Raw genomic sequence first — 13912 nt, 5'->3', positions numbered from 1 at the left:
ACTGACCTCATGGAAGTAAAGAGAAGAAACGTAGTTACCAGAGTCTAGGGGCATGGGTTAGAGTCACAAGAGAAGGGAACAGAGAGATGGTGATCAAAGGGTACAATGTTTCAGTTAGACAGGAGAAATAAGTTTGTCAGATCAATTGTACAGCAATGTGACAACAGTTAATAATAATATATTGTATATTTCAAAATTGCTAAATTGCAAAATTGCTAATTGCATGTTGAACTGTAATCTCCAATGTTGGAGGTGGGGCTTGGTTGGACGTGATAGGATCATGGGGGCGGTTTCTCCTAAATGGCTTAGCACCATCCTCTTGGTGCTATTCTCATGACAGTGAGTGAATTCTCACGAGATCTGGTTGTTTAAAAGTGTGTAGCATCTCCCCCACTACCTTGCTCTCTTGTTCCTGCTCTTGCCATGTAAGAAGCTCTCTGCTGCTTTACCTTCAGTCATGATTGAAAGCTTCCTGAGGCCTCCCCAGAAGCAGGAGCTACTACGTTTACTATACACCCTGTAGAATCTTGAGTCAATTAAACCTCTTTTTAAAAATAAATTACCCAGTCTCAGGTATTGCTTCATGGCAATGTGAGAACAGATTAATACACTAAGAGAAAATTTTTTATGTTTCACCACAATTTATACGTAAGGTGATAGATATGTTAATTAGTTTGATTTAATAATTCTACATTATATACATATATAAAAAATCGCATTGTACCCCATAAATATAATGATTATTACATGCAAATTAAAAATAATACTAATAATTAATATTTTAGAAAGTTAAAGTTTGTAAACTGGCTTTAGATACAGTGGTACCTACCAAGCAGATGGATCTCATCTATGATAAGAATAGTGACTTGCTGAACATAGCTCCTATTTTGCCAGCTTCTGCTGACTCCATCCCACTTCTCTGGCGTAGTGACGATAAGGTCAGCCTTGGCAATGGATTTCATATCAGGAGTCACATCCCCTGTTAGTTCAATAACTCTGGAGGCAAATATAAAAATGATCCCAGAACATTTTCAGGTAACAAACGACTTTCTAAATGCAAAAATCTATTTCTTTTAAAATAAAATTTTATAAGGCTTAAAATTACTTTATCTACCTTTGATTTTTGAAATTTTCCAAGTTGAGTCCAAAATGTACATTTCTTAAGAACTCTAAGAAAATTTCTTGCCGTAAAATGAAGGTCATATAAATTCCAATCACTGACATATCTAACTTTTATACAGATATGCAAGGATATCTAACTTTGCTTTAATTATGTTTATAGAAACTCCATCCTAGGTGATTTTATAAAGTCCCTTGTCCCTATGTTGGAATAAATTTTTTTGTAATGAAGGAAAGTGTTACTTTATGGAGACAAAAAAGGCATTCATTAAGAATATTTAGGATTATGTGTAAATTTAATTAAAATTATGTGTAATTTAGATTGTGTGCAAGCTCATTTCTTTCCTTAGATTGGAATTTTCTATAGATTTTATAGCCAAAATGAAACGTATTAGGATGAAAACAAGGTAAGTCAGAGCAAATATGTACCAACTCATTCTAAGCAGATCACAGTCATATAGTGAGAGAAAAGGAAAAGAAAAACCTATGTAGATCTAGAGGAATTACCTAAGAATTCCTAATTACATAGGATTAGCTCTAGGCTAACACCAAATATTAAGTAATTACTAAAATAATTTCTTTTCTTTCTTTCTTTCTTTTTTTTTTTTTTTTTTTTTTGAGACAGAGTCTCATTTTGTCACCCAGGCTAGAGTACAGCGGCTTGATCTCAGCTCACAGAAACCTCTACCTCCCGGGTTCAAGTGATTCTCCTGTCTCCAAGTAGCTGGGATTACAGGCATGCACCACCATGCACAGCTCCTTTTTTATTTTTAGTAAAGATAGGATTTCACTATGTTAGCCAGGCTAGTCTCCAACTCCTTTCCTCAGATGATCACCCGCCTTAGCCTCCCACAGTGCCAAAGTTACAGGCGTGAGTCACCACACCCAGTCTAATATAATTTCTATCTGTGTTAAGACTTGGAAAATAAGAAAAAGGGCAAAATTGGTTCCTCTGAGCATAATGTTCACAGAGTATTTACTTATTCTCATTTATTTTAAAGATTTACATTTTATATGCTATTTTGAATATGGAATATATTCACATGGTTCAAAGAATATAGGGAATAGTCTCCATAACATCCCTATCATATGGATAGCTAGTTCTCATTCTGAAAAGAACCACATATTCATATTCTTTATCATTTTGCAAAAAACATAAGCTAGGATACTTTAATTTTTTTTTTGTTTTACATTATCTTTGGAGATCATTCTTTCCACATAAAAATAACTCATTTAGTTTTTTTTTTCCTACAGAGTAATACAATATTTTATATTGTGTGATGTACTATAATTTACTTACTGATGCTCTATTGGAAATTCATTTCTCTGTAATCTTTTGCTATTAAAAATAATACTGCAATGAATAACCCTGTAGTACATTAAATTATTAATGAAAAAAACCCCACATCATGTTTTTCAAAGAACTTCTGCTTTTTCTTAAATAATTTACATGCAAAATGCCTTCCAAGCAGTTTCTGGAAGCTACTCTGCATAATATGAAAAAAAACAGAGACACAGAACTTATTTTTGTTTTGTTTTAGAATGAAAATATTTTGAAAAAGTTATCCTGCCAAATAAAAGTACTCACATAGATTTCATCTTCAATCTTAAAACAATGAGAATATTGATATTTTAATAGTAGGTACATATCTTAAAATAAAAGACTATGAAAATCATTGCATAGCCATTCAGCAGTTAAATAAAAGACTATGAAAATCACTGTAAAACCATTCAACAGTTTTATTCAACTCTTGTTTCCTGGTCCTTTTAGTCAATTCAAAGCATATCTTTTGAGTGAAAGTAAGAACTTACTTTTTACCAAGTTTTTCTTCTATTCTAACTTTCCAATCATCCATTCTTTCACGTACTAGGGCTTTTAGGGGTGCAATATATACCGCCTAAAAAGGGGAGAATAGCCAAAAAAACTCTTATGAAAATAGTGATAGCATTTTCAAATAAAAGTAAACTCCAAAAAATTTGTCAAAATATGACAGTGTGGTTTTAAAACGTATCTTTCAATTCTGAACACCCAAATTTTTAAATCAATGGGAAAAAGTCATTAACTTAAACTACATTTATCCAAAATAAGACAGAAATGTAACACATCACAAACATTCCATTCATAAAAAATATTAACATAGATGAATTTAAATTACTTTTTAAAAAGTATCAGAGGTATTTTCCTTAGGCATTTTACTATGAAATTATATTCTACATAATATAAACAAATAAAAAAAATTATAATACATTATAGAGAAAATTAGGGTTCTGATGAAAATAATGTTTTTTTCTATTATTATGATTAATATTTATTTGAGTTGCATGTAACTCATGAACAAATGTACTGATGTTGAAGCTTTGAAGAGAAATAAACTATTGTTTAAATTTTAATGCAGATTTTATGAAGATGCTACTAGTACACTTTAGGTTTCAAAAAAATAAATAAAAGCTGGTCTATAGTAATCCAAACCTATACAAAATTTATTCCCTTTATGTTTCTAATTTAGAGTAAAGCTCTACTGTTACATTAACATGTCTCTAGAGATCAATAAGCACATATTAGAGAGACTGAAAAGTAGGAAAACTTAGGGTTAAGTACGGAAGAAAAGCCACTAATTAGGAAACACTACAAGGGGATGTTAAAACATTTCTGAAATCATAAATGATGAAGAAACTAGCCCATAATTCCAACACAACATCTCTGTAAATGTTTCTATTTTAGTGTGATTTATTCACAAAATTAAGAACAAGAAAACTCTAAATACTACATAAAAAACTGTTAGAATTAATAAACAAATTCAATATGGTTGAAGGACACAAAGTCAACATATATAAACCAGTAGAATATATACTATTAGCAAATTATCAAAAAAAAAAAACAAACAAAAAAAGCAAATCAAGAAGAAGACAGTCCCACTTACAACAGCATCAAAAAGAGTAAAGTACTTAGGAATAAATTTAACTAAAGATGTAAAAAAATCCGTACACTGAAAACTATAAAACATTGAAGAGAAACAAGAAAACACAAATAAATGAGAAGATATTCCATGTTCACGGACTGGAATAATTAATATTGTAGACATGGTCATACAACCCAAAGTAATCTTCAGTTTAAATGCAATCCTTATCAGAATTCCAATGACATTTTTCACAGAAACAGAAAAAAAAAAAAAAAAATCCTAAAATTCACAAGGAAGCACAAAGACCTTGAATAGCCAAAGCAATTTTAAGAAAGAAAACCAGTCAGAGGCATCACATCCTGGTTTCAAATTATATTACAAAGCTACAGTAATCATAAAAGTATGGAAGTATGGACCTGATATTAAAAGAGGCACACAGACCAGTGGAACAGAAAAGAGAGCCCAGAAATCAACCCACACATACAAGGTCAACCAATCTTCAACAAGGGCCTGAAGCATACATACAATAAGGAAAAGATATTCTCTTCAATAAATGATGTTGGGAAGACTGTATATTCACAAGTAAAAGTACTACTGCCATATACCATATACAAAAATTAACTCACAATGGATTAAATAATTAAACATGAGATCTAAAATGACAAAATTCTTACAAGAAAACATAAGGAAAAAGCTCCTCAATGTTGGTCTTGGCAATGATTTTTGGGACATGGAATCAAAAGCAAAAATAAACAAAGAGGTATACAACAAACTAAAAAGCTTCTGCACAGAAAATAAAAAAAAATAAATAAAATCAACAGAGAGACAATGTGAAATGAAAGAAACGACAAAATGAAAGAAAATATTTGCAAACCATATACATTAGTTCTGTCTTAGTGCCTTCCCTTTCCATGCTTCCAATTACTTGTAGTCAACTGTGGCCCAAAAATGTTAAATGAAAAATTCTAGAAATAATTCATAAGTTTTAAATTATGTACCCTTCCAAGTAGCATGATGGAATCTCACCTGTCCCATTCAATTCAGCCTGCAACATGAATCATCCCCTTGTCCAGAGTATTCAGGCTGTAGCCACTCCCCAGCCATTAGTCACTTAGTAATTGTCTTGTTTACTAGAAAGACTGTGGCAGTATCACAGTGCTTTTGTTCAAGTAACCCTTACATTACTTAGTCATGGCCCCAAAGCACAAGAGTAGTGATGCTGGCAATTCGGATTTGCCAGAGAAAGGCAAGGTGTTTCAAGTGAAAAGATGAAAGTTCTTGACTTAATAAAAGAAAAAAAAATCATATGTTGAGACTGCTAAGATCTATGGTAAGAACATTCTATCCGTGAAATCATAAGAAGGAAATCATAACAAATTGGTGCCAGGCTGGGTGCAGTTGCTCAGGCCTGTAATCCCAGCACTTTGGGAGGTCAAGGTGGGTGGATCACCTAAGGTCAGGAGTTTCAGACTAGCCTGATCAACATGGAGAAACCCCATCTCTACTAAAAAAATACAAAGATTAGCTGGGTGTGGAGGCGCATGCCTTTAATCCCAGCTACTTGGGAGGCTGAGGCAGAAGAATCAGTTGAATCCAGGAGGCAGAGGTTGCAGTGAGCTGAGATTGGGACATTGCACTCCAGTCTGGGCAACAAGAGCAAAATTTCATCTCAAAAAAAGAAAAAAAAAAAAAAAAAGAAAGAAAAAAGAAATTTGTGCCAATTTTGATGTTGCACCTTAAAGTGCAAAAATTATGGCCACAGTACATGATAAGCACTTAGTTAAGATGGAAAAGGTATTAAATTTGTTGGCGAAAAACATGAATGAAAATGTGGTTTTAAAATTTTAATACATTTTTCTTAAGTATATATTTATAAAGGACATAGTACTGTACTACTATACCATTTCTTTTTTTACTTTTTATTTGTTTTTACTTGACACATAATAATTGCACATATTTATGGGACACACAGTGATGTTTTGATACATATAATGTATAGTGATCAGATCAGGGTAATTAGCCTATCCATCATCTCAAACATTTATCATTTCTTTGTGGTGGGAACCTTCAACATCCTTCTTCTAGCTATGTGAAACCATATTATATATTATTGTTAACTACAGTCCTTCTACAGTCGTGTACAACACCAGAATTTATTCATTCTACCCAGCTGTAATGTTGCATCCTTTAACAATTCTCTCCTTATCTCTCCCTTCCCCCTACTCAATTTGGTTAAATACTATCAGGTTGCAGGCATCCATCAGGGTTTTGGAATGTATCACCTGAGGATAAGCAGGGACTAAGTATCTGATAAAAGGTTACAATCCAAAATAGAAACTTACACAACTCGATAGCAGATAAACCCAAATAATTCAATTAAAAGTGGGCAAAAGATCTGAATACATTTTTTTTCAAAAGAAAACACACAAATGGCCACTGGATACATGAAAAGGTGCTCTTCATAACTAATCATCAAGGAAATGAAAACTAAACTCACAATAAGACATCCATTTACACCTGTTAAAATGGCTATTATCAAAAGACAAAAGACAGCTGGGCATGTGGCACAAACCTGTAGTCCCAGCTACTCAGGAGGCTGAGGCAGGAGGATCACTTGAGCCCAGAAGTTCAAGGCCAGTCTGGGCAACACAGCGAGACCCCATCTCCTCAAAAAACAAACAAAAAAAAAGAAAACAAAAAACAAAGAACACATGTAGGTGAGGATGTGGAGAAAAGGTAACTGTTACTGTACATGATTGGTGGTAATGTAAATTGTGTAGCCATTATGGAAGACAATTTCGAGGTTCTTTAAAAATTAAGCATAGAACTATCCAGAAATCCCACTTTTGGGTATATATCCAAAGGAAATGAGATCAGTATCTTAAAGAGATATCTGCACTCCCATGTTCATTGCAGCTTTACCTAGAATAGCCCAGATATGGAAACAATCTAAGTGTTTCAAGATAGATAAAGAAATTGTAATATATACATATATATGTATATATATGTGATATATATATACACACACACACAATGAAATATTCAGCTTTAAAGAAGAATGAAATCAGCCTTTTCAACAATATAGATGAGCCCTGGGGACATTATGCTAAGTGAAATATGCCAGACATAGAAAAATACTGCATAATTTCACTTACACATGAATTTTTAAAAGTTGGATTCATAGAAGGAAAGAGTAGGATATTGGTTACCAGGGGTGAGGAAGGGGGAATGAGGAGATTACTGGTCAACAGGTATAAAGTTTCATTTATGATGAATGAATAAGTACTAGGCACCTAATATACAGCATCGTGATCATAGTTAATAGTACTGCATTATATACTTGAAATCTGCTAAGAGAATAGATTTTATGTGTTCTCACCACAAAAAAGATAACTATTTGAAGTGATAGGTATGTTAATTAGCTTATGGCAGTAATCACTTGACAATGTATATCAAAACATCACATTGTATACCTTAAATATACATAATTTTTATTAAAATAATAAATATTAGGAAAGAGTTAAAAATTATGCTTCAAGAAAGCTTTAAAGCAATACTTACTTGACTTGTAATGTTATTTAATATTAATTAATATCATGGCCATTTGCAGAAGTTATATAAAAGCTACTCTATATTTAACATGTATAATCAAACTATATTCATTAAAGCACTAGTATTTTCTTCATATAGAAAAGATTTGATTATGAATTATTTTGTATTGTTTATACCTATGAAGTGGGTTTCTCACAGTGAAATTATCTACGAATTGTAGAAATCTAACAATGAGGAAAGGATGTGTGTGTGCCACTGCATACACTAGAAATTCAACTGGAGAACTACAAAGTTTAAGGTAAATTTTCTTGCTGCAAATTATCCTAATACAGGTATAGCTCATTTTACTGCACTTTGCAGATACTGTTTTTTACAAATTGGAGGTTTTGTGGCAACCCCACATTGAGCAATTCTATCAATAGCAATTCTACTGATTTTTCCAACAGTATGTGCTCACTTCATGCCTCTGTTACATTTTGGTAATTCTACCAATATTTCTAACTTTTTCTGTATTATTATATTGGTTATGGTGATCTGTAGTCAGTGATCTTTGATGTTATTGTAATTGTTTTGTAGTGTCATGAACTATACCATATAAGATGACAAACTTAATTATAAGTGTGTGTGCTCTAACTTCTCTACTGACCAGCTGTTCCCCCATCTCTTTCCTTCTCCTCAGGCCTCCTTCTTCCCTAAGACACAACAATATTGAAATTAGGTCAATTAATAATCCTACAATAGCCTCTAAATGTTCAAGTGAAAGGAAGAGTTGCATGTCTCTCACTTTAAATCAAAAGCTAGAAATGATTAAGCTTAGGGAGGAGGGCATGCCGAAAGCTGAGATAGGCCAAAAGCCAGGCCTCTTAATACCAAGGAGTTAGTCAAGTTTTGAATGCAAAGGACAAGTTCTTGAAGGAAATGAAAAGTGCTACTTCACTGAACACATGAATAATAAGAAAGTGAAACAGTTTTATTCCTGATATGGAGAAAGTTTGAGAGGTATAGATAGAAGATCAAATCAACCACGATATTTCCATAACATAAAGCCTGCTCTAGAGCAAGCCCCAAATTCTCTTCAATTCTGTGAAGGCTGAGAGTGGTGAGGACAATCCAGAAGAAAAATTTGAAGCTTGTTTCACAATGTTTAAAGAAAGAAGTCACCTCTATAAAGTGCCAGGTGAAGTAGCAAGTGCTGATACAGAAGCTGCAGCAAGTTATCTGGAAAATATAGCTAAGATAATTGAGGAAGGTGGCTACAATAAACAACAGAGTTTTAATGTATACAAAATAGCCTAATATTGGAAGAGGATGCCATCAAGGACTTTCACAGGTAGAGAGAAGTCAATGACTGGCTTCAAAGCTTCAAAGGATAAGCTAACTTTCTTGTTAGCGACTAATGCAACGGGTGACTTGAATTTGAAGCCAATGCTCATTTAACCATTCCGAAAACCCTAGCGTCCTTAAGAATTATGCTAAATCACCTCTGTCTGTGCTCTATAAATGGAACAACAAAGCCCGGATGACAGCATATTTACTACTAAAGGGCATGGTTTATTGAATATTTTAAGCCCACTGTTAAGACCTACTGCTTAGAAAAAAAGATTCCTTTCAAAATGTGACTGCTCATTGACAATGCAACTAATCACACTCCAAAGCTTTGACAGAGATGTACAAAGAGATGAATGTTGTTTTCATGCCTGCTAACATAAGACCTATTCTGCACTCCAGGGATCTAGGGGTAATTTTGGCTTTCCTATCTTTTTACTTAAGAAATATGTTTCATAAGACTATAGCTACCATAGATAGTGATTCCTCTGATGGACCTGGGCAGAGTTAAGTTGAAAACCTTCTGGAAAGAATTCGCAATTCTAGATGCCATTAAGAACATGCATGATTCTTGGGAGGAGATCAAAATACCAACATTAACAGGAGTTAGGAAGAAGTTGATTCCACCCTTCATGGACGACTGAGGGATTCAAGACCTCAGTAGAGAAAGGCACTGCAGATGTGGTAGAAACAGCAAGAGAACTAGAATTAGAAGTGGAGCCTGATGATATAACTGAATTGTTACAATCTCATGATAAAATGAACAGATGAGGAGTTGCTTCCATGGATGAGCAAAGAAAAGGTGTTTCTTGCGATAGAATCTACTGATGACAAAGATACTGAGGCCATTGCTGAAATTACCATAAGGATTTAGAATATTACATAAACTTAGTTCATAAAGCAGTGGCAGGGTTTGAGAGGGTTGACTCATTTTGAAAGACGTTCTATAGTGGGTAAAATGCTATCAGGCGGCATCACACGCTACAGAAAAATTTTTCATGAAAGGAAGAGTCAATCAATGTGGCAAACTTCATTGTTGTCTTATTTAAAGAAATGGCCACAGCTACTCCAACCTTCAGTAGCCACAACCATGATCAGTCAGCAGCCATCGACATTGAGGCAAAACCCTTCACTAGCAAAAAGATTAAGACTCACCAAAGGCTCAGATGATTGATAGTATTTCTTAGTAATAAAGTATTTTCAAATTTAGCTATGTAGATATTTTAAACATGCTATTGCACACTTAATAGGCTATGGTATAGTATAAACATAATTTTTATATGAACTGGGAATCCAAAAAATTTGTGTGACTTGCTTTATTGTGACATTCACTATATTGTGGTAGTATATAACCAAACCCATGATATCTTCACGGTGTATCTGTACTGATCTGGTCCCCTGGGAAATTCATTGAGACTGACAAATCTATTCTTTGGACCCTGCTAATATATTTATAACTGTCTAGTTTAGAGATTATGAACATCTTTTCTAATTAAATGTAGGTATATGATTCTTTCAACAGACCTTTGAAGTAGGGTATTTGTTGAAGACTCTGAAAATGGCTAATTCAGCTGCAACAGTCTTTCCCGATCCAGTAGGTGCTCCAAGTAGGACATTACAATCCGTGTGATACAGTGTATGAAATATTTGTGTCTGTACAGGGTTAAAGTGGCTGAAGTTGTACAGGGCTTCATAAGCTTTACATCCCAAAGCTGTGATTGGTAAAGGCTGAAGATCCAGTAATTCTGAAAAGACCCAACAGGATGGCTATACAATAATTGAAAAACATGCACAATACTGAATATTGTATTGTAAAGAATATAGTAATCCTTAGTTCCTTACATGGGGTGAAAAAGCTTAACACAAATTCTCATATACCCATTACAGATCTGGCATTTCAACAAATATGTCACGCAAATAATCATATTTACCATATTCACATACTGGATGCTTTTCTTGGGGAGTGCCCTATATAAGCCGACTATAATGCTATATCCTTTTTTCCCAATCAGGAAACTCATTTGAATAACAAGTATATGCATGTTACAGAACAAAACCTAAATCTGCCTCAATTGGCAAAAAAATTAAAACCATTTGCAGACTTCAACACTGAAATGGTTACTAACAACAAATTACTTTTGTTCTGTTAGACACTGACCAAGCAAGAGTAGTTGAGTGAACTATTGTTGTCAATGAAAAGTAAAATGAATTTAGGGTAATTCCAGGTAGAAAATAGGGTGGGAGTTTTAAAACAAAGCTGAGTAAAAAAAAAACTGCCCTGAGAAAACCTAGAAACTAGATTTAGTTGTTTCTTATTATGTGGATGGGAGGCCTAGGGAATTAGAAACATAAAATGATTTAGAGAAACAGTTATACACCCTTGAATTCGACAGACCTTATATTCTCCATAATCCAGAAAGTATCCGTTAGAAAACCAGAAGGCTGCTTTACTCTCAAGATTATTTCATGAAATAGAAATCCGGTCATTTGAAATTTAAACAAGAAGAAGAAATAATCTGTAAGGTAACATAGTAGTCTGTACCCTGAGTCACATGTTCACGGTACTGTTTCAAAATGGAAGTATGGCAAATTTTCTTCTTAAAAAATGTATTTAAGAGTCAAAAAGTTAATTTAAAAAATTATCCTTTCCCTACTGCTCTATTCAATTAATTACATAGGTAACTGAGGGCTAATGACACGCTTTCTATTTAAGAAACTGCAAGTTTCTTAAATTTTCTGAAGCACTAAAAATCGAGGTCGGGCGCGGTGGCTCAAGCCTGTAATTCTAGCACTTCGGAAGGCCGAGGCGGATGGATCACCTGAGGAGTTTGAGAACAGCCTGGCCAACATGGCGAAACCCTGTCTCTACTAAAAATACAAAAATTAGCTGGGCGCGGTGGCAGGCACCTGTAATCCTAGCTACTAGGGAGGCTGAGGCAGGAGAATCGCTTGAACCCGGCGGGTGCTGCTCACTTGCAGTGAGCCCAGATCGCGCCACTTCACTCCAGCCTGGGCGAAAGAGTGAAACTCCGTCTCACAAATAAAATAAAATGAATAAAAAATCGAGAAGGAAGGAGGGGAAGCATTGCAAGTTAATGCTTACAATGCTAATCAAAGCTAAGATATGTTCTTAAAAAGACTAAAAAAAAAATAAACTGTGCATATTGCATATTTACAGAGGATGTTAAATTACGATGCTTTATATTAGTGAAAGATGAAGATTTTTCTTGGCTCATTTGGGCTCAATGGTATGACTATATATTCAAAGAGACCCTGGAATCATTGAGGTTACTTTGTATATGTCTAATATCAACTGAGATGTTATGGTAGTACATTTATTGTTTTTAAAAATGTAGTCAGAACTCAGCTAATTATAGGAATAGGGTGATACGTTCTTGGTCATTTGGCAGGCAAAAGATTAAATGAACATTGAAAGATAATGCTAATGCATATTAAGATCAAGTGCTGTGCTCAAAGATTAATGATGTTTGAAGATTATATTTTACATTAAAGCACCAAACATTTTTTATATATTTTATTCTGAGATCCTGAATATTACATGTAAGCACATTTGATGAAAGAAGACTAGAAAGATCCCCTTCAATGAGCAGATCACTAGATACTACAATCTCATTATTTTTCTATGTTGACAAGCCTGTTAGTTCTGTTCTGCCAAGATATCAAAGTGGAATTAAGCTGTAGTATAAAGTATCTCTCTTTAAAATAAGCTAAGATAATTAATAAGGTACACATATGACAAAAATGGCAAAGTTTAAAGTCACGTTAAGACCTGTTTCAATTCCCAAAGGACTGCCAAATAATGAGTTCATTAAAAGTAGTGAGGACTATATTTTATTCTGAAAATGACAAAGGGTTTCTCTTTGGAAGAATCATATGAGAAAAAATACGGACTTTCATTTTTCTATAAATTAAGGCCCTCTTAAAATCAATACTCATCAATTATGAATTCTGAAAAAGAAACTTATTATACTAGTTAATTAACAGATTAGTTTAGGATTTTTTGAAATAGAGTATTTCATAGGGCACTTAAAAGTATCATTGTAAACATTTATTCCTGAAAATCTGCTTCTATATTAAGTCAAAATAAAAAGGTATTTGTTCATGTCATCAAAATTTAAAATGGATTTTTACAAGGTATGACAGTGAAAAACACTCTTATATGATGTTGAAGATTACCATGTACCCCTTTATAACGTTAGGGCAGAGGGATAAAACTAAAATAAAGGGTATATGTTATTTGCAGGACACAAACTCACTTGAGGTATATGGAAATCCACTCCATAGTGATACCATAATATGATTCCTTAATATTAGCTTTTTTGTTTTTGGTGTAGAAACACAAAAGATGGGGGAAAATTCCCCATAACTCACTGGTATGTTAGTTAATTTAACATACTAGAAATAAGTTTAAGTAAACTGGAATAAATGCAAGGGAGAAAATAAAAGTTTTACAGAGAGCATAGATTAAATGATTAATAACAAATGAAATAAAAAGGGAGTTACAGGGAAGTTATAATGATTATAAGTAAAACTTTATAAGGTGCAGACATTTTTCAACATTAATTAAACAACCATTTTGGAAAAATCAGTGATTCAAATCAGCATTCACCATGTTACCTGTATGAGGAGGATGTCTCTCTGGTAGAATGAGATGCTGAAAGTTGATAATACATACTGCCTCAGCACCCAACCATCTATCAGACACTGCTCGGATGTAGTATTGGGAAGGCAAAGGCTCAAAAATAGGGATTGTAAACACCAGTAGTTGAGCTTCTTTGCTAATGACCTAATATGAAATAAAGTCAAAAATAAATAAGGATATTCTAATAGCATAAAGCCCTTATTAGTCTACTGTTAAGATAGTGGTATCTCTACAAGATATACTAAAGACAAAGTATCTTGAATTTCTAAATAGCTGAAATATTCAGAAACTTTAGAAACTTGTGCATGGTGCCCTTCTGAGGATACTGGATAGAAGGTAAAATTTTATGCCC

The 13912-nt window shown here is 33.6% G+C and overlaps 1 protein-coding gene across 2 annotated transcripts in view; it reads right to left on the bottom strand.

Moving 5' to 3' along the window:
- Positions 1–13912, bottom strand: part of ASCC3 (activating signal cointegrator 1 complex subunit 3) — a 372277-nt gene that overhangs the window by 115236 nt on the left and 243129 nt on the right. For both annotated transcript variants that reach the window (XM_078001240.1, XM_015136988.3), the window contains 4 exons: positions 13536–13704; positions 10422–10642; positions 2932–3017; positions 830–996 (listed from right to left, as the gene is read on the bottom strand). In XM_078001240.1, coding sequence (XP_077857366.1) covers positions 830–996; positions 2932–3017; positions 10422–10642; positions 13536–13704 — 643 coding nt within the window. The remainder of the gene's footprint in view (positions 1–829; positions 997–2931; positions 3018–10421; positions 10643–13535; positions 13705–13912) is intronic.

This window comes from Macaca mulatta, chromosome 4 (genome assembly GCF_049350105.2).
Source record: "Macaca mulatta isolate MMU2019108-1 chromosome 4, T2T-MMU8v2.0, whole genome shotgun sequence".
Classification (NCBI taxonomy): Eukaryota; Metazoa; Chordata; class Mammalia; order Primates; family Cercopithecidae; genus Macaca; species Macaca mulatta.
The sequence above is the reverse complement of the archived record's forward strand: the minus strand, read 5'-3'. Positions and strand labels throughout refer to the sequence as shown.